Source organism: Garra rufa, chromosome 14 (assembly GCF_049309525.1).
Source record: "Garra rufa chromosome 14, GarRuf1.0, whole genome shotgun sequence".
Classification (NCBI taxonomy): domain Eukaryota; kingdom Metazoa; phylum Chordata; class Actinopteri; order Cypriniformes; family Cyprinidae; genus Garra; species Garra rufa.
In genome coordinates, this window is record NC_133374.1 from 6,599,115 (window position 1) to 6,625,577 (window position 26,463).

Below are 26,463 nucleotides of genomic sequence, written 5' to 3' on the forward strand. Positions count from 1 at the left end.
ACCCATCCAAGTGCACACACACAGTAGTGAAGGGGTTTGGTTGGGGATTTGGTGCCTTGCTCAAGGGACTCACCTCAGTCGTGGTATTGAGGGTGGAGAGAGCGCTGGTAATTCACTCCCACCACCCACAATCCCTGCAGGACCTGAGACTCGAACCCGCAACCTTTGGGTTACAAGTCCGACTCTCTAACCATTAGGCCACGGCTGCCCCAGAGTGAACAGAGTGAACATACAAAGATCATCAAACGCCCTTTACAAACAAAAAAAAGATAACACAGCATTGTAGGAAATAACTGATCATTTCGCTAGATAAGACCCTTCTTCCTCAACTGGGATCATTTTAAAGCACTTTGAAGCTGCGTTTGAACTGCAGTTTCCCTCAAAAAACAATTTCTTTACGACTGAAGAAAGACATGAACATCTTGGTTGACAAGGGGGGTGAGTACATTATCTGTACATTTTTGTTCTGGAAGTGAACTAATCTTTTAAGCATACCCGTGAAGAATGTGAACAAGTAAGATATTATGTAGTTTGCCATTAAAGTTTGAAAGTGATTTTGTGTAGGCAAGCTTACAGCATGGCTTCTATTACTCTCACAAACACTGGACTGAGCACTGAGTTGAGCAATGTGTATTAAACTAAACTGCTAAAAGAGAAAGAAAGGGAAGTCATTTTAATGTCTACATTGGATAGGTGGGCCTGGGCAAATCAGTCATGTTAGTTCACTAGCATAGAGCTCTGTCTTAAACACAGATAGATCTCACTGACAGTATCATCGCACTACAACAGGAAAACAGCCCTTCACATGTGGAGGCATTAGGGCTGATGAACTGCAGTCATTTAGGAGCAAATGAGAAACTAGCGAGCCATAACAGATGTTAGAAAATAAATGATTTTCGTCCTGTGAATGCCGTTTCCTCCAGAGCAGAGAAAAGATTATTTACATTGGAAATGGCAGTAAAAGTTTCAGATTAGAATATCTAATAGTGGACTTGAAAGATATTAAGTGATATTAGATATTAAAAGTGCCCCTAAAAATACTAAAAATGCTGTGGAGTAGAAGACACAAATTCAGATTTTATAAACTAAAAGGATGAGTCACGTTTTAAAGCTGTTGTTGAATACCAATAAGCTCCTGCATCAGCATATTCAATATTAATACTGAATTCAATATTAATATAGGCAATATTAGTATTCTATAATAATACATTAATAATAAAGTGATGCAATCATAAACAGTTGGACCAAAGAACTACGGCACTTTATTTCCATTCACTATTTGTCATATTCCGTAATATATTGCTGCTTTATAAACATATTATAAACCTGGCAATCAGTTAAAAATACTATAATCAGGTTTAGTCACATAATTACACAGATGCATTAATTATAGGGTTAGTTCACCCAAAAAATCTAAACTAGCACATGATTTACTGATCCTCAAGGCATCCTAGGTGTCAGACGAATACAATCGGAGTTGTATTAAAGGGGTCCTATTATGCTCTTTTACAAAGTCTTTATTTTATTTTGGGGTGCACTAGAAAACGTTCTCATGCTTGATGGTTCGAAAAACGCATTATTTTTTTTTAACAATTTTCATTATTACAATAGCTTTCTCCCCAGGCTGGGACAAATGGCTCAATTAGTTCCAGGTTTGATGAAGGTCCGCCTTCCGAAAAACGAAATGTGTTGTGATTGGTTAGCAGTCCCACTGCGTTGCAATTGGAGAAAAGCTTAGATGATGTTTCAGTCCGGCCATGCCCCTTCCCAAAGCAGCTAGTTCTGTGTACAACTGCGCAAGCTAAAGTGATTCTTACATTTTGAATATGGATATTTTTCTTATAAAAACACATCGTAACGCTAAAGGAGGTACTTAAGACTTGTTTTGGACTGATGGAGAGAAACACCAGTCTATGCCGTTCTAAAGCTTGGGAGTGCCAGGATTATTTTTTAATATAACTCCGATTGCATTTGTCTTAAAGAAGGAACTCATATACACCTAGGATGCGTGGAGGGTGAGTAAATAATACGCTACAGTAGTGTATCGTCAGCCTGCGAGATCGCGATACATAATATTATTATTATTGTGCTAATTTATTTACATGCCTGAAACCAGCTCCAGCATAAGACTAGGGAAGCTATCTCCACTGTATGATGAATAAATCTCTTACCACACACTGTACGTCTACGGCGCAGCTCTGACGCGGACACCGATGATTGTCACTCTAGTCAATGCTTGTGTTTACATCAGCCGCGTTTCAACCCTGTATACCGCACACTCCAGCACGGCTACCGGAGCAGTTTGTGGACACTTTAGTCAATGCTTGCGTTTCGCTGTAGCATCCGAGAAGCGGCTGTCCATGCAACATCGCTAAAGTTAGGCGAATCCCACAACTCATCCACGATTTGAATTACTTTAGGCGGGATTTACATTGTGACATCAGCATCCAGAAAACAAACGCTGTTGTCCAAAGGAGCCATTCGTTGTAGTTCTTGAATTTTTTTTTTATTTTTTACTAAATATCTCCCTTTAGAGTGGACTTTGAGGTTTGTAACTTTGTAGACGTTTTTATGCCCAAACATGCATACCACACACTGGCTAAAATTCTAAAAGTGAAAAAGCATAAAAGGACCCTTTTAAAATTTGTTCTGGCTTTTCCAAGCTTTATATAATGGCAGTGGGTGGGTGTTTCTGTTCAATAGTCAAAAACAAGTCCAATAATGCGCATCCATCTAAAATAAAAAGGGGGTAAATAAAAGCCTCATGTAGTGAATTGATGCGTTTTTGTAAGAAAAGCATCTAGATCTGAAACTTAATTATGATTTTTCTCTAGCTTGGCTTGCAACGCATGCCTAGTGCGTGTGCTGTTGAGAAGTGATGAAAGCAGAAGTGCAGAGGAAAGAGCAAAACAACAGTCATGAATAAGAAGTACAAAACGAGAATTTGTAAAGAAAAATGTTGTAGAATTTTGACGTAAGCCAAGAAGAGACTGCTTGTCCTTTGCTAAAGTAGAGAAACTTTGCTTCCTTTGCTCCTGTAAACAAACGTTGGTTTTTGCGAGATCAGCAACACATGCACTATGCATATGTCCTACGGCATCCACCTGGAACGCCTTGGACATGGCATTGGTTTGCTACAGTAGGCCTTTCTTTCCCCCTCCGGAGCCATGTGGAGCACTTTTTTTTAAATATAATGGGATAGATGTACTTTATTGGACTTCTTTTGAACTGTTGAACAGAAACACCTGCTCACTGCCATTATAAAGCCTAGAAGGGCCAAGACCATTTTTAATATAACTCTGATTGGATTTGTCTGAAAGAAGAAAGTCATATACACACAGGATGCCTTAAGGGTGAGTAAATAACAGGCTAATTTTCATTTCTGCGTGACTTAACCCTTTAAGATGCAGTCCTCCACTGTTTTTCACTGTATCATGTCTGTAAAAACATTTAGTTTGTGGGAGATAAAGTCCCACAAAAGTGTTTGCACACTAGTAACAACAGTTGTATGTACAAATATATTTTCATCATATTACAATTCTTTTTTTTTTTTCAACAAGTAATTTCTTAGTGAAAATTCTTTCAAGGTAAAGGCTACCTCGATTTTTTCCATCAGTATATGAAGCAAAACCAATAATGTAAAAAAAAAAAGTTCTCACACAGTGGTTATTCTGCAAGGACATCTGGGTAATCGCAGGGAGAACTGACTTTACAGAAAAACAGTTGAGACAAGTTGGTTAAAAATAATTAAGGTGGCAGCTCAGAAAAGAAAAGCTCCAGCACATGTCTTCAGATGATATTATGTTTGACATTTTACATCAGATGCAATGAAATTCAGAAATTAAGTGTGCCTGATGTGTCCAAATCCTTTTTAGGGATATAGAATAGAATAGAACAGAATAGAATATTCATGTGGAATACAATTAATGTGTTGTCAAATTAGATTGTGTTAATGGCATAAAAAATGTTTAGTAGTATCAAACATCTAATTAGATGCATTTTTATCCATGGTAAAAATCTCTGAATCGAGAGGTCTCATGACATCTTTATTGAAGCCAAGTTATTTACCTAAGATTAAATATACTTCCTATTGGAATTTAACACCTGTCTGTCATGCTAAACTTGTCAACATGTGGAGTATACAATCAATCCACACAGATGAAGAATGCAACATCAGCTGTCACTAACCATCTTTTTCTTAAATCCTAATTGGGCTGCCAAAGGCAAGATATTTGAAAAAAATAAAGCATGCCAAGGTTCAAAGCATATTGGTTTGTATACTACAAAATGTAACTGTAGGCAGTTCTACTATATTAGTACCCTGAACCTACAAAAAGGTTGATTTTGCAGGGATGCCATAGAAGCAGCATTTTTGGTTCCACAAGAACCTTTCAGTAAACAGCTCTTAAAAGAACCTTTTTTGTGTGTGTAAAGAACATTTGAATAATCTTAAGAACCTTTTGTGGAATGGAAGGTTCACTACTTGTTAAAGGTTCATCATGGATCCACTGATGCCAGTAAAGAACTGTTCCTTTTTATCTAGAGTTAACACTTGCTGCTTCAGCAGAAAATTTGATACTTTGAATGTCAGACAATCAGATACAAGACTAACCTCTTCAAATACATTGGCACAAAAGATGTTTTCTATAATTTTACAGAAACCATGTTTAAGATATCAACAAAAAGTCTGATATTTTGTGTAGGGAGTATGAAAAACGCAACAGAAGGCCATTAACGCGTGGCCTAAATCTGGCTGGACAGAACTCAAAAGAGGATTTCAAAAAGAGGATTTCACCTTACCAAATCTCTGGTTCCTTCGAGGAAAGAGAGCAGACGCTCTGGAATATCAGCCATCCTGGTTGCCCGACCAAAATGATTTCAGCCGATTCCAACCAATCACCATTTGGTGATGCTGCATCGCGAAAGACTCAATCCACAGGTACATGAGGCCATCGCTGCAGTAGACCAGCAGAGACAATGATCCATCTCTCCAATCTTTGTATGTCACTGCAGCTATTTTGACAACGAGGCGTATTTATTTCATATTCAGATTTGAATCCAACTGGCTGAACAACGAAAATGTCATTTAAAAGTTTCACAACGCATTGCCATTTTCAAAAGTGAAAAATCCAAATATTTCACTAAACTAAAATAGATGAACTGTGAAACGTCATTCATCCTGGCATTAAGCCATTATCTTTTCATGTGTATGTTGCAAAGTGAAGTTCAGGTTTAGCTATTAAAAACCGTCCTGATATCAATGACCGTTTACCTTCAAAGCACTGGAGTTCTTCATAGAAACGCAAAGCAGACGGACATCCAAAATCTGAGTCCACTGGAGAATATTGATGATTTAATTTCCAATCAAAAGCAGAAGCACCACTCTAAAACCGCATTCACCCATGTCATTTCGAATGCACAGTTGTTAGTTTGAACAAAACGCTTCTGGGCTGTACGACGAGTCTATGGACGTTAGGCTACACTCTTAAAAATAAAGGTGCTTCACGATGCCATAGAAGAACACTTTGTCTAAATGGTTCCATAAAGACCCTTTAACATCTGAAGAACCATTCTGTTTCACAGAAGGTTCTTTGTGGCAAAAGAAGGTTCTTCAGATTATAAAAGCATAAGAAAGAGAGGATTCTTTAAAGAACCTTTGACTGAATGGTTCTTTGTGGAACCAAAAATATTTTTTCATTAGTGTGAAGAACATTCTCCCACTATATAGGAACTTCCATGATATCTATACAGAAAGTTCCATGAATGTTTCTTCTAGGAACCTTAGACGGCAGTGAAGAAATTTTATTTTTAAGAATGCAACTTGGAAGATTTATTTTTACTAACCAACTCCTTTTTTAACTTAAAGCCTAATGTCTGTGGAAAATGTGCATTTAATACAAAACTAAGATCACCAGTGGGAAACCATTAGGTAACTTTTGGAAAGATGCATTGCTTCTCAGTATCAGGCTGGAAGAGAATCAGTCTAAGATTCCATGGCTTTTCCGTTCTAGGCCTTCTATCTTTTATTAAAGCTAGACACTACAGGCAATTTTGGTTTAGACTGCTTCCATAACATGCTTCTTTCAGACTACTGAAAAGAAAACATTCAAAATACACATTTAAGTGTTTAACACACTTATCTACTTGTTTATATAGATTCCAATTACAATATAACTTTTTCGCTTTTTTGGTATTTTGGTTTTTATTGTGATAAGACAGTTAAATACCGACAGGAAGTGAAGTGGGAGAGAGAAGGGGACGGGATTGGGAAAAGTCTGAGATCGCGCAAAGTGCAACAACGCTATATAGCCACGAGGCTATTGGCACCGACACAATATACATTTTTAAAGGCTGTTTTCTCATGCACAAAGCCAGATATCTCAGCAAAAATTACATAAAAAAAAATCTACAGTTCTTGCCTTATGAATTTGTTGATTTAGGATTAAGACATTAAAAATTGCTGTATTTTTGCTTTTGTTAAATTTCTGTCTTCTGGATACAATCAGGACTAGCAAATATTCAACTTGTGAACTAATTCTTATGTAGCAAATCAACCAAAATAATCAGTTTGCGAATCACTGAATGTCAGGATTGAATTAGTCAAGGCAGCATTACGATGCTTTTGAGAAGAGTAGTTCAGGGGTTAACAATTCAGTTAAATGGTGACAAGAAAAAGGGCACTAAATGATGCAAAAAAAAAAAAACTACAAATGAAACCAAAGCTACAAATTCATCCCATCATTTACAATAATGAAGGTGTTCATTAGGTTAAACAATAAGTGCAAACCTGTTACTCGCTACAGATTACAATTTTAATGTAAGCTTTTCATAAGCATTTTTGACCATGTGTACATCTCATTTTTCCTCAAAACAGACCATTAAAAGTGTTTGTTTTGTACCTCTCTTGAAGATGTTTTTGTGCTTCCTAATACACTTATTAGAACAAATTATAGCTTTAAATATTTCACACATTACTAAAACTTCAGAGCAGAAATATTCTGTCATGTAGCTTTTTGTGAAGATAAAAAAATGTATTTAAAATACTAAACACATTTGAGTATTATTAACATTATTATCATAAATTAGCTGCAATCATCTTATTTTACATGCAAACATCTAACAAAAGTTGTTTTTTTGTATTTTTACAATAAATAAAATTCACACAATATGGTATTAAAGTATCATATTAAGCTGCCTTATGACCTATAATTGATTCTCCTTGCATTTTCTGAACCCACCTGTTGTCCTCTTTTGCGTTTTCCCAGCAACTGTTCTTCCGCCTTCTGTCTAAATCAGCCAGTGATGCATCAAAAGTCTGGTTTCCCTCTAAAAGTGATTCCTAAACCTTTGGTTCCTGGCCCCCTCTATGAGTTTCAGTGTGTCATGGAGTGCATGCACATGAGGTGTCAGCGAATGTCATTTGTAGATACGACAGAGAACAGTTTTTACTGGTCAGACACTTCAGCCATCTGAAGAGAAACACCTCATGTACCAAACCGTGTTGTTTACAGCGCATATTCTCTTTGAAATAGATTAAAATTTAAATCCATCTAATAAAGTTAATTTATTTATGACATTCTCTTTGTGAATGTTCCTTTTTATACAGTAACTAAACAATGGAAATCATACTTAATCATATTTAGGGCTAATTATATAAGAATGACAGATGTTTTATTGTTGGTAAATTATCTGGAGACTGTGCAATACTGTTATATTAAATACTTATTGTCAGGAAAACTTGTTTTCATGTCAAGATCATAAGAAAGTTGAGTTGGGATGGAGGAAACAAGGCAATTAATATTGCATGGTCTCTTTGGGCATCCCTGTTATTATTTCTGTGTATTGCTTACTGACGCTGTTCTTGTTTCGCAAATAGTCATATTGGGGTCAAATCTAAAGTTGGCAAATTACATTTACAAAAAAAAAAAAAAATGAATCTTAAGTATAGTCATTTGCAAAAAATAGTTCACCAAAAATGAATTTTTGCTGAAAATGCTCACCTTCTAGCCATCCAAGATATAGAAGAGTTTCAGTTTGTTTCTTCAGAGAGTGAAATGGAGAAATGTAGCATTACATCACTTGCTCACCAATGGATCCTCTGCAGTGAATGGGTGCCGTCAGAATGAGACAGGCAACAGCTGATTTGTTTCTCACAAATGCACAAATGTTCACTCATGGACTGGAATAGGGTGGATTACTTGTGGATTATTGTGATGTTTTTAATCAGCTATTGGATACTCAGTCTGACGGCACCCATTCACTGCAGAGGATCCATTGCTGAGCAACTGACAAAGCTAAACTCTCCAAATTTATTCAGATGAAGAAACAAACTCATCTACATCTTGGCCAGCCTCAAGGTGACTACATTTTCAGCAAATTTTAATTTTTGGGTGAACTATTCCTTTGAACAATCTAAGTAAAAAAACGTTAAGTCATATCACAACTGCAATGAAGTATTGAAAGTTTCTTAAAACGCAACCTAGTCCATGTAAAACACATACGACAGATTTAGAAGAGCTTTAGAGACTGTGTGCATGTCCACCGTCATGGACTGGCTTAATACAGACATACATTTATGCTCTACTTCAGTGACCGTGTTGTGACAAAAACCGTCATTGAAAGCGATGCCACTGAAGCACGGAAAGAAAACTAGACAGTCATGACACTAACCTTGTTTTATTTTGTGCTCTATGGCTCTTCATTTGCCAGAAATGATGGCAACCATGCACCAGTAAACCGTCAGTGCAATGCAAAGAACACAGAAACACTGTTTGCCTCCCATATGCCGAAGACGTGACGAAACAAGAGCAGAAAATTTGACCCAGACACTGAACACCCTTGAGGAGTTCTGTAGGAAACCCCTCGTATTTTACCTGTGATACCGCTGGTAGTGCAGCTCCGTCTTCCTGTTTTCCCTCAGGTCCTTCTGTTTCTGGCACAGCCGAATTAGCCACAACACTTTTCCACTCTAAAGATCAAATTAAAACAAAGTATATTAAAAAAAAAACAAGTCACACTCATTCATGTTTAAACCTTCAAAATTACAATAAAACATTATTAAAGAATGAACTACAAGTTAAAGACAGGCCATAAGTGGGTGTTTACCTGGTTTGAGTGTTTCAGCATCAAGCATGCCTCCTTCCTGAAGCCCTCGAATACCATCTGGTTTCACTTTATCCCATGGGATACATGTGACGCCCCGTTCCACGTCCCAAAACTTCTTCAAGTCCGTCTTTATGCCCTTATTCAATGCCCATGCGATCTGATCAAGGAAAATAAGTCAAACAACTGCCCACACACAGATTCAAAACAAGCCACTACATGCAAACATGAGACCCAGAGAAAAGTCATCCAATAGCAAACACAACACATTATGACCATTTAAAGAATAGATGTGTCTAACTAGAAACTATCTGTATTCACAGAAATAAAATTATAAAAACAATGATTATCAAAATTAACTTCTTACTTACCCATTAAATTAATAACACGAGAAGAAATAGTGGAAAGTGATACAACAGACATAAAACTAGCACAGCTAAACAGATCTACGTAATACAATTATCATTACTATACAAATATATTCATCCACAGAATGCTATGACTGACCATTCAGAATTTGCGTCTCCTAATCCAGCTTTCTAATAAACCTGGCATTGCATCAATATTGCTGGATCTGTAATAAATGCCTACGCTAAATGTATTTAAAAGAGTCAAATAATAAGCAATAATAACTCTGACCAGGCATCATAACCTAAAAACAATGCCGGCAGTAAAATAAGGTTGGTTAAGGTACCTTAATAGTTTTCTGGTTGACTTTAACAACCCCTCTGCTGAGTTTGTTCAGGGCTGTGTAGGCATCTTGTCTGTGCACCATGACAATGTAGGCACAACCTCTGGGAGGAATCATCTACACAAAAACAATTTAACTTGAGTTAAGTAGTAAAAGCCACCAATGCAAGGGAATTTATTCAAACAGATCACAGTGGTTTCACATTTAACTCTGTATTGCTGTGAGCCAAATTTCCATTGCGGAAGAGATGCAAGTTTTACCAGCATGCTTTACATTAGTGTTGGGCGATATGCTCAATTTTCATATCGTCCTATCGTCAGCCTGTGAGATCGTCGATACATGATACTATTGTGCTAATTTATTCAATAATATTTAAATGTGTCAATATGTAATAAAGTCCTTATTCGTTTTGTAAGGGTAGTGCATGTGACTTGTGACACAGTTGTGCGTGTACAGAGCGCTGACGGTAGTTCTGTCGGAGAGGTTAAAGTTTACTTTCGGTTTCATTCTCTGCTATCTTTAGGGAGCGGTAAATGTGCGTGTGTGAATGCAAATGAATGTATCTTTCTATACCCGTCATATTGCGATAATGCTACCGCTATATGTCTGATCTTTGTCATCAGTTCATGTTGTAGTTCAGTTCATATAGAATGTGGAGAAGCGATGTGCGTGTAATTCACGTGCGTATGTTTAGCGCCATTTGATTGCATCGTAATTCTAGTTAACGCATACAAATGTTACTGAGGTGAATGTTTATGTTTACTATATACAGACGGATTCTGATATATTGTATTTATTTCAGCCTAAACCACATTTTACTACCTCTGTTATCCTAATGACTGTCTACACTTAATCTATGTACACTGTATGATGAATAAATCTCTTACCCATTTTCACTGTACACATCTGCGGCGCTATCTACTCTATGCGTGTGTTTATACCGCGGCAAGTTTCTGAGGCATCCTAGTACCGACTCTCCGCGCTGCATCGCTAAAGTTAGGTGCCTTTTTGACGGATAATGATAATAATCGTCTTACTATCGTCAAAGGCATCAGCAACAGGCGATATCTCTGACTATCGTCGATACACGATACTATCGTCTATTGGTACAAACCTACTTTACATACAAGCTCTGTTCCAAAATCTAGGGAGCAGCCTTGCTGTCTACATAGGCAGCTGCATCCTAACTGAAGTAGAACCTTATAATAGACCTATCTGAGAATATGCAGAGTATAACATTAACAAGTGGCTAAGTCAATAAAACAATATTGCAATGCATATGTTGCCAATAATGCCAATAACTACTGTTCAAATGTTTAGGGTCAGTAAGATCTTTTATGTTTTTGTCTTTTTATGTTGTTGTCTCTTATGCTCACCAAAGCTGCATTTATTTGATCAAATAAATGAAAACAGTTATACTGTGAAATATTAATAGAATTCAAAATAATGCTTTTCAATGTGAATATGTTAAAATAAAGCATATTTTTATCATCATTACTCTAGTCTTCAGTGTCACATGATCCTTCAAAATTCATTGTAATAAGCTGATTTCTGTTAAAGAAACATTTCTTATCATTATTAATGTTGAAAACAGTTGTTCTGCTTTATATTTTTGTAGAAACTGTGATAAACTCTCTTCCAGAATTGTTTTATGAATAAAAAAAAGATCAAGAGAGATGTATTTATTTGAAATAGAAATCTTTTGTAACATTAGAAATGCCTTTAGGATTAATTTGGATCAATTTAATGCAACCTTGCTGAATATTTAAAAACAGTAGTATACATTGATATTATTGATCTATACTCACATTGATGGACTCGATCTGTCCGAACTCCTCCATCAGACTCATGATGTCCTGCTGCTGAGTCTTTTTGTCCAGCTGTCCGATCCATAATGTAGTACTGCACACTACAACAAACATACAAAACACTCCTGAACAGCATATCAGAACAATAACACAATAAGCTGACACCTAACATTCAAAAGGTATACATCCTATTTCATGTTTACAAAAACTGTATTAGGACTTCACTGTAGTAAGACACAATTACTAGGGCTGGGACAATAAATCGATGCATCGCGAATCGAGAAATGATTCAGCATCAATTCTCTCAAATCGATTCTAAGCTTAGTTTTGAACAGCAGATGGCACTGCTTGCTTTAGTTTCCAAAATCCTTACACATCCTTTAGTTTTGTTTCAAAATCCTTACACACACTTGAACCTAAAATAATCATTCATACAATTTGAAAAGGTTGAAGCGAATTACAAGGGTGTTCACAGTGGGCATACTACACCAAGGTGAAATTACATGACTCAGCAGAACGCACAAGTGCTCTTCAGCACTCTATTATTTGAGTATTTGAGTGTGCGGATAAAAACTAGATTAGAGCGCCAGCTAATGTTAAAATCTAAGCTCAGAATCGATTCCAAAGAGAAACGCGATGCATTCAGAAGATATCAGAATCGATTTATTGCTACAGCCCTAACAATTACATAAGATAAGACTGTGTTCTCACCATTGAGAGTTTCTTTTTTGATGGGAGGAAGTCCTTTCTGTCGTCGCTCTCGATCCTTCTCCCGGTCTCTCCTTTCCTCTGATCGCGGCTGCGGGGAGCGGCCTCGTCGCTCTCTGGATCGTGAACGTGTGCGGTGAAACCTCGACCGTTCTCGGTGGGAACGTGAACCTGACCGGGATCTTCGTGAGCGTGATGACGATCGTCTACGTGGAGACCTGGAGAGACACAACACTCAAAATTAAACAAAACATTTTTTGTTAATTATTAAGTTCAAGCACACTCTTTAAACATACCTTGATCTTGTCCGTCTGCTGTGTCTTCGATCTCTACCATCATGCACTGAACGTTCGGTCTCAGCTGAAGCCTGAAATGAGGAGTGAAAAAAAGTTAGAAAGTCAGAAGGTTAAGGAAAAAATTATATCAGCATTTAAGTATGGCTCTATGATTTCTGTGATGTGGCAAACACGTACAGAATCATGTAATACAGTCATAAAACTACTGTATAACAGAATTTAGCACATTTTGAATGTATACATTATATGAACTATTGTCTGTGAATAGTAATACACTAAAAACAGCTATTTAAATATGAAGTGCGTGTTCTGCTTGAACAGTGTTTCAATGAGCAGCAGAGTTTTCTACTACACATACTAAAGCACATATGACACTCGTCACAAATGTTCAATGTAATAAATAAATTGTGAATTAACTTGAAATATATCAAAAGAACGTGCTTCAAGTAATGACAGAATTCTTAAAACTTCATAAGGAATGTCATGCAATTTGTCTTTGACGTTGTAATTTTAACAGTTAACCTCTGCTATGCAACACTTTGTCAAAAAAATTAGTGCTGGGCAATGATTAATCATTAATCGCATCCAAAATTAAGGTTTTTGTGTACATAATAAATACTGTACTGTGTAATTTTTTTTATGTATATGTAAAAACACTCACATGCATGGATATATTTACAGTGTTTCCCTGACCATTATATTAGGATGGTCAAGTTAATTTTATTTTCTATGTAGTGCCAGATTACAACAGAAGTCAACAGTTGTAGAAAAAAAACCATACAATTATTATTAGGTTTTTTACCTGAATATTCACACAATTTTTCCTTCCATAAATTAAATTTAACCGTAAACCGCTGTTTGTTTGCCAAAAAACAAAAGGGTTTCATTTTTTTTTTAATAAAAAAAAATAATGTTTAGTGCTTTCATCTGATGTTTAGAAAAATTAAAACACAAGAATTTCTGAATAACAGATAGAAAAAGATTGTAGGGCCCTATTGTTAAAAATGTTGAAACTGAGAGTTTTGGGCTTCACTGAAATAAATGTTTTTGTTACTACACAGAGAATAAAGAACTGAATGAAAATGTACCATTGGGTACCGGCATAGGGTTTTTTCGTTACATTTTAAACAAATGGCTGTTACAATTTATGTTTCATGAGTTTATTTTGATTTATGATGTTTTATGCTTTTTTAACTAAACTGTAACAACTGAACAAAATCAAGAAAAATACAATTAAAAATTAAAGCTGCAAGCAGCATTTAGCGGGGTTTGAGCATTTAAGGGCTTTTTTGGCTTTTATGCAGTTAGGGTGTAGGCCAACATGAAATAAATGACATATGATATGAAGATCTAATGTTTGAGTGAATATATGTGACCCTGGACCACAAAACCAGTCTTAAGTCGCTGGGGTATGTTTGTAGCAATAGCCAAAAATACATTGTATGGGTCAAAATTATTGATTTTTCTTTTATGCCAAAAATCATTAGGAAATTAAGTAAAGATCATGTTCCATGAAGATTTTTTGTAAAATTCCTACTGTAAATGTATCAAAATGTAATTTTTGATTAGTAATATGCATTGTTAAGAACTTAATTTGGACAACTTTAAAGGTGATTTTCTCAGTATTTTGATTTTTTGCACCCTCAGATTCTAGATTTTCAAATAGATGTATCTCGGCCAAATATTGTCCTATCCTAACAAACCATACATCAATAAAAAGCTTATTTACTGAGCTTTCATATTCTATATACACCTCAGTTTTGTAAAATTTAACCTTATGACTGGTTTTGTGGTCCAGGGTCACATATGAGCATTTTTTTATTGTAGCAATTTCAGGCTATTTAATATAGAATTTTCATATTTTGAACACCTTTTTAACTGTTATAGCGCCACCTATGGTCCGATCTTCATGAAACTTTGTATGCTTGTTAAGGGTCATCTGTTACATGTTGTCACCGATTTTTGTAAAGTTTTGAGTTTTTGTTTAGGTTCTATAGGCTTTTGAGTATATCTGGTCACGACCCCTTTACTAAATTACCCTGTTATAACCAACCAAAGGACAAAATTCAACATTTTTTTGATAATTATCGATCTAGAGAGTCCAGAGAATGTTACTGCAGTGGTTTGATCGAGATCGGGCAAAAAACCTAGGACTAGTTCGCAAAAGTAGGTTTTTAACATATTTGTGAATAATTAATGAACGATTTGATTGACAGCAATGGTTCTTGAGGCAAAGTTTCTGGGCATGAGGAGATCTATCAAATGATATGCATATTGTGTGGATTACAGAGCAAAAAAACTCATTAGCGCCAACTAGTGGCCGATTTCTTTCAAAATTCTTACAGGCCTTTAGGGCCGTGAGTCGAACATGCCCACCAAGTTTCGTTCCGATCGACCTCCGTTAACCTTGTCAAATAGGTGCTCAAACTTCATTGGCCAATGGTGGCCATGTTTTTTTTAGACACGCCAATGTCCTCATAGACACTTGTGCCCCTTTGGTCCAAGAGTCTGCATACCAATTTTCAAGTCGATCGAACTAACGGCTGTGTATTTATAGCCAAAAATAGTTTTTTTTCCCGTCTTATAGCGCCACCAAGTGGTCAAGCTCCGCAATTTTTTTTTTTTTGATTTGACCAAAGATTAAGCTTATACACATGTGTACCAAGTTTGGTGAAGATATCTCATTCCATTCAAAGGTTATAGCCATTTTAGTAAAAGTGGCCCTGTCGCTTTCGAACGTTTTGGTGGCCCTTTGCGACCGTGAGTCAAAAGCTCAACTTTTTTTTGATAATTATTGATATTCAGTGTCCAGAGAATATTTCTGCACTGGTTTGGTTCCGATCGGGCGAAAAACCTAGGACTAGTTCGCAAAAGTAGGTTTCGGACATACGTCCATTTTTCGGGGTCAACCGTACGGCGCAGCTCAAAAATTCGGTAATACACTTTTGTTCGGGCTGACCCAAGGAACGCAGCGATGTAAAGTTTTTGAGTCTACGACAAACGGTTTATGAGGTTAGGCCAAAAATGTCAATTTTTTTTGTTTTTTTGCGCTGTAGCACCACCTATGGTCCGATTGGGCTGATACTTTGTCAGAAGTTGAAGATTTTTGCTCTATCTTCTGACCAAGTTTCAAGTCTCTAGGCCTTACGGTTTGGGCTGCCCGTTCAGTTTTACAGCAGGAAAAAAAAAAAAAAAATCTTAACAATTACAATAGGGTTTCAGCACTACGTGTTCGAACCCCTAATTACAGGAAAAGTTGCAATAAGAGCCCTATTTGGACTCGTGAGGACATTTTGAGTTATGAGAAAGGTGTAGAAACAATGCTTTATACCTGTTGTAGCTGCTGGGTTGTACAGGGCTGTATGACACTTTCATCAAAGACTTGAGGTGGGTCATCTGGTATCTGGGGGGTCTGAACCATCGCTGGAAACTCCTGAGGTGCCACCTGACCCTGGGACGGCACTTGACCCTGGGGCGGCACTGGACCCTGGGACATCATCTGACCCTGCATCTGTGTCTGGACATGAAGAAACACTTTAATTGCACGCATTATTTCCAACATAGCACACTTGTTGAAGCTCAGCAGGTCAGAGTAAATACCTGGTTAACAATTTGGCTTAGAAGATGAGCTTGAAGGGCTTGCTGTAATTCTGGTGGGAGGTTTCTGTAAAGAATAACAATATTACATCAATACTGGAAAAAAGATAGATTTTACTGTATGTAAACAGAGAGGAATGGGAGTTTATCATGTCTTACATGGTAACAGGAGCAGCAGGAGCTGGTTCAGTCTTTTCCTCCACAGGTTCGGGGTCATCATCATAATCAAATCGATCCAGCAGAGACTGAGTCAAACCAGAAACAATGTGTTACAAGCAGTGAATTAATAGCTCTGTGGTTTTTAAATAGCATAGGAACAGCGAGATAAGGCTGAGAACTATCTATCTATCTACATATAAGGATATATGAGTAATGTCAAAATCGTTGTAAAGCATCAAATTGAACTATTCAGACTGCTTACCTTAGCTAATGAGCTTTTCTGCTCAGGGGGCGGAGCAGTGGATTGAGAAAGCCCCGCCCCTCCAGCCTGCTGGAGAGTTTGGATCAGCTGCTGTAACTGAAATACACAAACATATCAGATTAAAAATTAAGATATAAATATTTTATTATAATTTTCATTTTATTTCAGTTTTATTAATTTTAATACTTTACCTTAAAAGTATTTGTACTCTTAGAAAAATGTATCATGCTTAATAATCTGTATCTGGAATAATCAAGTTATATGGAAAAAGTCGTATTTGAGTGCAGTGAATGTTGTTTTACCTCAATGCCCCCTGTTCCCTGGAGAAGTTGGGCAACTGCAGCAAGGGCCACTGGGTTCTGAAGGGTGGGCGGGGCCGCTGGCATGGCAACAGCTGGTGCCGGTGCTGGTGCTGGCACTGCCATTTCCACTGGCACTTGAACTGGAACTGGAACTGGCACTTGTACTGGTGCTTGCACTGGCACAGCTGGAGGTACTACAAAAATGTTTTAAACATGCAATTCAACAGGCTGATAGTTTGATACGCACTACCCGTTAAAAAGTTTAGGCTCAGTCAGATTTCTTTGTTGTTGTTGAAAAAAAATGCAATAAAGTTCAGCTAAAATGCAGTAAAAGGAACACGTTTAACAGTAAAGACAATTATAACATTACAAAAGATTTATATTTCAAATAAATGCTGTTCTTTTAACTCTCTATTCAAAAAAATCCTAAAAAAAATAGATGGAAAAATTGATAGTTTACAGAAAAATTATGAAGCAGCACAACGGTTTTTAATATTGAGAATAAATAATGTTTCTTGAGCAGCAAATAAACAAATTCAAATGATTTCTAAAGGATCATTGGACACTGAAGACTGGAGAAAGGCTAAAAATGCTGAAAATTCTGCTTTTCCATCAAAGGAATAAATTACATCTGTAAATATATTACAATAGAAAATGGTTATTTTAAATTCGAATAATATTTTACAATATTACTGTTTTTACTGTATTTTTAATTAAACACACTACTAGTCTGCACTTTTTAAAGTCTCTTCTGCTCACCAAGCATGTATTATATATTTTAAAATATAAGCTATTCCTGTGATTTCAAAGCTGAATTTTTAGCATCATTACTCCAGTCATGTGATCATTTAGAAATGGTTCTAATATTCTGATTTGCTGCTTAAAAAAAAAACTTTATTATGTTAAAAACAGCTGAGCCCAATTTGTTCAGGTTTCTTTGATGAAAGCTTTCTAATCTTTTGTAACATTATACATCTTTATCATCGCTTTTGATCAACTGAAAGCATCCTTACTAAATGGAAATATCACTGCATTTGATGAATTTTAGATCAAATAAATGCAGGCTTGGTGCGCAGAAGAGACGTTTTAAAATGCATTAAAAAACTTCTGACAGGTAGTTTAAATTTATAGACTTTGACTCAAAAGGCCTGATACAAAAGTAAAGCATAATCAAAGAAAAGGTAAAGCAATAGTAAAGTATAATCAGCAATAATATTTACCAGCGGCTGTAATTCCATTCTCCACAACAGGTAGTACAGGAGCTGTGGCCATGTCTAACAGCGGCTGAATGATGTCCATGCCAAACACATCATTCTTCTGCCACAGAGTCAACACACGCAATATCTTCCCCTACATTTCAACAAACAAAATCCATCAATACCAAAAGCTGTAATTTCACTGTATATTCCAGATGTAATTATTCAGTACCTTGTCATCGGCTGGGCACTGGAAAAGATTCTGAAACGTAACCGTGAAGTTTTTCAAAAACCTCGGAGCGAACACATCTTTGTCTGTGCCGAACTGATGGCGCGACTGTCGGATAATTGAGTCGACCACATAAAGACCGGCAACCTTGAGGTCTGGTTTACACTGATGGAAAAAATAAACACATTCAGTCTTTACCCTCCCATTACAGCAATTCTCAAGATCGTCAGTATATTGTTTATTACATACCCTCTTGATGAACTTCTCCACGATTTGAACAACGTGCTTGTAAAGCTAACAAAGCAAATAAATCAAAAAGTCAGTCACAAATTAAAAATTCAACAAAACGTTAAGACATGAAAATGTTGTGTATTTAAAGTGTCACAAACAGTGTCAAAACACCAATAACAATGATATCAAAAAAAATAATCAAACAACTATCAGAGTAGACTATATATATAAAAAAAACTGTTTAAATGATCATTTTACTTCCCTCTACCATATGAAATTAATGGGTGCCGTCAAAATGAGAGTCTGCACACCACTCTAGTTAATCAATTAACATTTTGTAAAGGGAAAAGCTGCTTGTTTGTAGGAATCCAACCCATCATTAAGGCAACTTTAACTTTAAACAGTCACTTTTGGCCAAAATATGAAGTCAGAATTCATAATAACGCTTCCTCCATAATAACCTAATCTCCTGATTCAGATGAGATGAACAGAAGATGTGTATTTTAGTCGGAAAGCAACAGTTTTAAGTTTAAAAACATCTTAATAGGTCTTACAAACATGCAACTTTGGCTAAACAAGACATTAACTGATGTACTGAAGTCACAGACAATTTATGAATTATTCTGTGTCTCAGCTATTCAGACTCCCATTCACTGCAGAGGATCCATGAGGGTTTATTTTTCAGCCAATTTTAATTTTTGCGTGAATTATTCTTTTAAGCATTATCTGTGACCCTGGATGGGTATATTGGTAGCAGTAGCCAACAATACATTGTATGGGTCAAAGCTATCGATTTTTCTATATTTATTAGGATATTAAATAAAGACCATGTTCCATGAAGATATTTTGTAAATTTTCTTAACATAAATGTCGAAACTTAATTTTAGATTAGTAATATGCATTGCTAAGAACTTTATTTGGACAACTTCAAAGGTGATTTATTTTTTTTTGCACCCTTAGATTCCAGATTTTCAGCTAAATATTGTCATATCCTAACAAACCATACATCAATGCAAAACTTATTCATACAGCATTTAGCTATCAAACAATGAAAACACAAACATAAATCATATAATTCTTCATAAACCATCAAATTCCCTTTCTAAAAGTCACAACATCTGTATTTCTGTCCTGCCTTACCTTGATAGCTTTGATTCCTGCTTTGGTTATAGACATCATTTTGGCTCGAGAGATCGGGGGAGTCATGTCCATCATGGACGACATCTATAGGGAAGGAAACAGGATGAAGAAATATCAAACTTACCCTCATATGAAAGAATTGAGATCAAAACATAACTAATGACATTCAAAACAGCTTCAGGTCAGTTAGTTGCCAACTCAATCTCAAAAACTTCCAAATAAATACAACATGCTTCTAACCTCAATGAAAATATATATGTTTTAATATCAGGAACACCATTGTAACACTTGATCAAATCATCAATAAAATTGATCAGGTGTCTGAATCTGTAGGGGGCGCCATTTTAATACTCTCTATATTCAATTCTAAAGCAACAAACATTTCAAAACTATTTTAATCACTTAAAACATGACGCATCCCTTATATAATCTCTCTATAGACGCAAATAGTTATGCGAGCACTCAAAACAATTTTAATGAAACGCAGTTTGACACCACGAACAGTTGGAAGGTCACTAAACACACTAACTTCATTCATACTCGTATTACATATTACGTTTAGAGTTTTATTCGACTTTAGGGAAAAAAATGCAAAAAACGATGACATTTATCCATCAGTAAACAGCAAACAAGCTTAAAACACGGATTGTTTTGGAGTTGCTTAGCGCCCGCGCTAGGCTAATGGTAAAGGGTAAATCGCAAATAAAACGCAAATTCTCACCTCCCCGTTAAAAGCGTTCACCGCTTCCATGTCCATGGGTGTTAATAACTCAATATGTATTTGAATATGTTCTCTTGGACCAGAAAAAACATGTGTAAACTAGATTTTCGCGACGAGGCCGCATGAGATTGACGCTCAGTAACTCAACACAACCTTCCACGAACGTCTAGATGCGATAAACGCGCGGTTGAGAGAGCGCCTCACCGCGGACCGGAGAACAACTGTAGCGACAATGGTCACTGACAGAAAATATGAAAATATAGCTGGAACATATACAGGTGTGTGCCAAAAAATTAGAATATCGAGGGAAAGTCCATTTATTTAAATAATTTGTTTCAAAAAGTGAAACTTGTATGTTATATTAGTTCACTACACACAAAGCGAAATATTTCAAGCCTTTATTTGTTTCAATTTTAATGATCATGGGTTAAAGATAAATTTAAAAAAAATCCACTATTTCACAAAATTAGATTATCATGACAAAGTTCAACATTGTAGGCTCCCTGTGTCCCTCAGTCTGGCTTAGTAGGCTTCGGAATCATGGGGAAGTCTGCTGACTTGATGGTTGTGCAGAAGACCATCATTGACACCCTCCATAACGAGGAAAAGTCTCAAAAGTAGGGTGACCATATTCTGAGAATCCAAAAAGAGGACACCCTCCGCAGGATGCGGTGGGCAGTGGCTGCATTTAAAGTGTTGAATTTATGACGGTCAGTGAAATGAGGTAAAAAAAAACCGGACATTTTATGATATTTTACAAAATCCCCCCCGGACATAATTTTATAGCCAAAAAGGAGGACATGTCCGGGGAAAAGAGGACGTATGGTCACCCTACTCAAAAGGCGATTGCAAAAGAAGCTGGATGCTCATTGAGCGCAGTATCGAAGTATATTAACAGAGTGTTAAGAGGAAGGGAAAAATGTGGCCGGAAAAGATGCACAAGTGACAGGGATGACCTTAGCCTTGAGAGGATTGTCAAACCAGGGAGGTTCAGAAATCTGGGGGAGCTTCATAAGGAGTGGACTGAGGCTGGTGTCATTGCATCAAGAACCACCACAGACAGACGTCTGCATGACATGAGCTACAGCTGGAGAACTCCATGCGTCAAGCCACTCCTGAACCAAAAACAACATCAGGAGCATCTTTGCCCAGTGGTCCCAAGTCCTGTTTTCAGATGAAAGCACATTTTACATTTCATTTGGACATCAAGGTCCCAGAGTCTGGAGGAAGACCGGAGAGGCACAAAAGTCAAGCTGCTTAAAGTCCAGTGTGAAGTTTGGGGAGGAATGTCATCTGCTGGTGTGGGTCCATTGTCTTTTATCAAGTCCACAGTCAACGCAGCTGTCTACCAGGAAATTTTAGAGCACTTCATGTTTCCTGCTGCCAACAAGATTTCTGGAGATGATGATTTTATTTTCCAGCAAGATTTGGCACCTGCCCACAAAGCCAAAACTACCAGTACTTGGTTTAATGGCCATGGAATAACTGTACTTTATTGGCTGGCAAACCCGACTGACTTAAACCCCATTGAAAATCTACAGGGTTTTGTCAAAAGGAAGATGAGGGAACAGAGACCCTGAAATGCAGAAGGCCAATATCAAAGCAACTTGGGCTCCAGAACACCTCAACTGTGTCAAAGGCTGATGGCCTCCATGCCACGCCGCCTTAAGGCTGTCATTAGTGCAAAAGGAGGCCCAATAAAGTACTGAGGACATAATACAGTACATTAACACACTTTTCAGAAGGCCAACATGTTTAAGATCCTTTTTTCATTGGTCAGATGAAATATTCTAATTTTGTGAAATACTGGATTTGTTTTTTGTCTTTAATCCATAACCATCAAAATTGAAACAAATAAAGGCTTGCAATATTTCACTTTGTGTGTAGTGAACTAATATAACATACAAGTTTCACTATTTGAAACAAATTATTGAAATAAATGGATTTCCCTCGATATTTAATTTTTTGGCACATACATGTGTTTATTTATTGATTTGTTTATTTATTTTAGAAATATTTTATTTTAAGTCAGAAATGTAGCAGTGGCCCTCTTCCGATTTTTTTGCAAATAAACAAATAAATAAATACCCCCCATATGTCTATCATATCATATAAATACACATGGATTTACATTTTTTTAAATTAAAAATTAAAGTTATGACTTTTATTTTTTAAATACAGGGTTTTTCCATGTTGTTCATTGTGGGCTTTTATTTTGAAATGTAGTGTTCCGGTGACGCTCGACCCTCCGGATCCGTTCAGACCCCGGTGATCAGCTGCGACCATGCCGACAGTCAGCGTGAAGAGAGATCTGCTCTTTGAAGCTCTGGGACAAAAATACAGTACGTGTTAAACATTTATGTCTTTTATAAAGTGAGCAAATTCAAGAGTGTGTTGTTATCAGGGAAAATGTGCTCTGTGTGCGTGTGTGTGATTGTGTCTGCATCTGTGGATGTCATGGAAGAATATATTAAGAAAACAAATTAGATTTTATAGACCACTTATTCTACTCGCCTATCTCATAATTACTGAACGAATTTATTTTAAGACTCAAAACGAATGTAAATTAACGTTGCATTTTTCCGGTGTGTCGCTGCGATTGCATCAGATTCAAATTATTACGAGATTTTAACGAATTCAGTGAATATTTTATCTTATATTCAATATATGTAATTTTCTAGTTTGAAAATGCTTGAATACTGTAATGCTTTATGTCTTGTAATGTTGTTTTTCTTCTTCTTCTTCATTCATTTGAAAAGCTGAGATGTCAAATTGAAAGCCAGCGATGACGCAATCATAATGCGACTAAGAATTTCATGATGGTTTAAATATTTCTTAATTTTTAAGTTATTAAAAATATTTTATTTTCTATTAATATTTCAGCTGATGAAGAATTTGATGAACTATGTTTCGAGTTTGGCCTCGAACTGGACGAAATCGTAAGTCATGTGAAACTGTGTTTGTTTACAAACCGCAGATAAGAAAAAGTGACAAGCCTTTGTTATTACATAGTTTTAACATAGATTTAGAAATGGGTAGATAGAGAGAAATGTATAATATAGTAGTAATGAAATACAAATATTGTATAATTAATTATATTTTTATATATTTATAATCTGGAAATGTATATTTTTCATATTCTATAGTTTATTTATTATTTATTTATAGTAATTAAGCTTATGTAAATATATACTTATTTGTGAAAGAAGATATATTTGTGTATTTTTAATATTTAAAAAATCATTACACTACCAGCCAAGTTTTTGAACAGTAAGATTTTTAATGTTTTTTTTAAAGACGTTTCTTCTGCTCACCAAGCCTGCATTTATTTGATCTAAAACAGTACAATTTTGAAATATTTTTACTATTTAAAATAACTGATCTCTATTTGAATATATTTTAAAATGTAATTTAATTCAGTAATCTAAGCTAATTTTTCAGCATAATTACTCCAGTCTTTAGTGTCACATGATCCTTCAAAAATCATTGTAATATGCTGATTTGCTGTTCAAAAATATTTTTATTATTATTATCAATATTTAAAACAATTGACTACATTTTTTCAGGATTCTTTGATGAATAGAAAGATCCAAAGATCAACATTTATCTGAAATAAAAAGCTATTGTAACATTATACACTATACCATCCAGAAATTTGAAGTCAGTATCGTTTTTGGGGAAAGAGATTATAGAAATGAATACTTTTATTTACCAAGCATGCTTTAAATTGATCAAAAGTGATGATAAAGATATAATGTTGCAAAAGATTTCTATTTCAGATAATTGTTGTTCTTTTGAACTTTATATTTGTCAAAGAAACCTGAAAAACATCTACTCAGCTGTTTTCAACATAATAATAAATGTTTTTTTATGAGCAAATCCTAATATTAGAATGATTTCTAAAAGATCATGAGACTGGAGTAATGATGCCAAAAAATCAGCTTTGAAATCACAGGAATAAATTGCATATTATAATATATTCAAATAGAAAACAGTTATTTTGAATAGTAAAAATATTTCAGAATGTTACTGTTTTTGCTGTACTTTGGATCAAATAAATGCAGGCTTGGTGAGCAGAAGAGACGTCTTTAAAAAAAACATTAAGTCTTACTGTTCAAAACCTTTTGACTGGTATATATATTTATTAATTAATTAAATTATATATAAATAATTTATATAATAAAACATGCGTTTCTAATACAGAAAAGTGTGTTATTTTCCAAAACTCTGTCTGATTAACCCATTATTTTGTCTGTCTCTCCATGTCTAGACATCAGAGAAGGAAATTTTAAGCCGTGAACAGGGAGATGAAAAGGCAGAAGGGGCGTCTGATGTTGTGCTGTACAAGATCGACGTGCCAGCTAACCGCTATGATCTACTGTGTCTGGAGGGTCTCGTCAGGGGTCTGCAGGTCTTCAGGGAGAAGTAAGACTCAGTCTTTGTAGTTCTGCTGTCAGATTAATTGATATTGCCTGTATATGAAATATGTTTTTGTTGTGTTTATAGGTTGGAAGCTCCCCGGTACAAGCGTGTGAGTCCGGCGGACGGAGGAGAGCCTCAGCGGCTGGTCATAACTGAGGAGGTTCATATCAGTGTCCCATTTCAGCTTAGAGATTTAATCATATTGATTTTCCTAAGAGCTCAAGTACAGTGAGAAACCATCAGCCGTAGTGAAAAATGAAGGAGATCATTTCAATTAATGTAATGGTTGCGGTGCTGATACTGGATGATATTACGTGTTTATCTAGACGGCATCTGTGAGGCCACACGCTGTAGCTGCTGTACTGCGCAACGTCACCTTCAATCAGGAACGATATGAAAGCTTCATAGAGCTGCAGGAGAAGCTGCATCAGAACATCTGCAGGTGGGTTGACACTCGTTGGTGTATTGTGAGAAGTTGCATTGCAAATTCTGATGTTTTATCGCTGTGTTCTTTTCTCATCAGGAAAAGGACCCTGGTTGCTATTGGAACTCATGATTTGGACACTATCTCCGGTCCATTCACCTACACAGCTAAACCGCCTGGGGATATCCGCTTCAAACCGCTCAATCAGAGCAAAGAGTACACTGCCACAGAGCTCATGAGTCTCTATAAGGTGAGATTTGATTTGCTGTTAAGGACCGGTTATTGTCATCATAACTAATCATAACAATTTTTATTCATTACTTCAAAAAAAAAAAAAAAATTATATATATATATACACATATATAGACATCTGGAAATTAGCTGAATTTAAAAAAAAAATGTTTTATATATATATATATATATATATATATATATATATATATATATATATATATATATATATATAAATTCAGCTAGTTTCCAGAGCAAAAATTCTCATTTTCATCTAGTTCAAATTAAAAATTTAAACTTAATAAAAAATGTAGACATTTTAAAATAATAAAAAAATAATGATAAACTTAAATTAAAAAGAAAACAGAAAATATTAAAAAACATTCAAAATATGAAAAACTAAAATCATTCAAAATATGATCAGAAACTAAAATAGGGCAACATTCATTTCCTATTTTCATTTAGTTTAAGCTGAAGTAGTAAAAAAACTACAACTGTAAACTAAAAGGTAAACTGTACAGACATTAAAGGAACACTCCAGTTTTTTTGGAAATAGGCTCATTCTCCAGCTCCCCCCGAGTTAATAAGTTGAGTTTTACCGTTTTGAAATCCATTCAGCCGTTCTCCTGTTCTGGCGGTATCACTTTTAGCATAGCTTAGCATAGATCATTGAATCCTATTAGACCAGTAGCATCGTGTTCAAAAATGACCAACGAGTTTCCATATTTGTCCTTTTTAAAACTTGACTCTTCTGTAGTTATATCGTGTACTAAGACCAGTGGAAATGCAAAGCTGTGAGTTTCTAGGCTGATAAGATTAGGAACTACACTTCCATTCCGGCGTAATAGTCAAGGAAGTTTGCTGTCGTAATAAGGCTGAATTAATAAGGCTCGCAATAAGGCTCGCAGCTTTGCATTTCCAGTCTTAGTACACGATATAACTAC

General features: G+C 35.9%; 2 protein-coding genes across 2 annotated transcripts in view; one reads left to right on the forward strand and one right to left on the reverse strand.

Moving 5' to 3' along the window:
* scaf4b (SR-related CTD-associated factor 4b) overlaps nucleotides 1-20,594 on the reverse strand; it is a 31,261-nt gene extending 10,667 nt beyond the window's left edge. Inside the window, exons 1-16 of the mRNA XM_073818058.1 lie at nucleotides 20,443-20,594; nucleotides 19,722-19,805; nucleotides 18,600-18,644; nucleotides 18,354-18,515; nucleotides 18,146-18,275; nucleotides 16,926-17,119; nucleotides 16,624-16,719; nucleotides 16,362-16,447; nucleotides 16,206-16,269; nucleotides 15,937-16,122; nucleotides 12,606-12,676; nucleotides 12,313-12,527; nucleotides 11,602-11,702; nucleotides 9,797-9,910; nucleotides 9,106-9,262; nucleotides 8,874-8,968 (exon numbers count right to left, since the gene is read on the reverse strand). Of these exons, the coding sequence (XP_073674159.1) occupies nucleotides 8,874-8,968; nucleotides 9,106-9,262; nucleotides 9,797-9,910; nucleotides 11,602-11,702; nucleotides 12,313-12,527; nucleotides 12,606-12,676; nucleotides 15,937-16,122; nucleotides 16,206-16,269; nucleotides 16,362-16,447; nucleotides 16,624-16,719; nucleotides 16,926-17,119; nucleotides 18,146-18,275; nucleotides 18,354-18,515; nucleotides 18,600-18,644; nucleotides 19,722-19,805; nucleotides 20,443-20,478 (1,836 nt within the window). The 5' untranslated portion in view covers nucleotides 20,479-20,594. The remainder of the gene's footprint in view (nucleotides 1-8,873; nucleotides 8,969-9,105; nucleotides 9,263-9,796; nucleotides 9,911-11,601; nucleotides 11,703-12,312; nucleotides 12,528-12,605; nucleotides 12,677-15,936; nucleotides 16,123-16,205; nucleotides 16,270-16,361; nucleotides 16,448-16,623; nucleotides 16,720-16,925; nucleotides 17,120-18,145; nucleotides 18,276-18,353; nucleotides 18,516-18,599; nucleotides 18,645-19,721; nucleotides 19,806-20,442) is intronic.
* A 2,086-nt stretch (nucleotides 20,595-22,680) lies between these two features.
* On the forward strand, nucleotides 22,681-25,586 carry farsb (phenylalanyl-tRNA synthetase subunit beta). Its single transcript, XM_073818306.1, has 6 exons — nucleotides 22,681-22,784; nucleotides 23,326-23,381; nucleotides 24,713-24,867; nucleotides 24,949-25,024; nucleotides 25,191-25,306; nucleotides 25,388-25,586. Exons 1-6 carry the CDS (start codon nucleotides 22,727-22,729, stop codon nucleotides 25,584-25,586), a joined length of 660 nt encoding a protein of 219 aa, XP_073674407.1. The 5' UTR covers nucleotides 22,681-22,726.
* The last annotated feature ends 877 nt before the right edge of the window (nucleotides 25,587-26,463 follow it).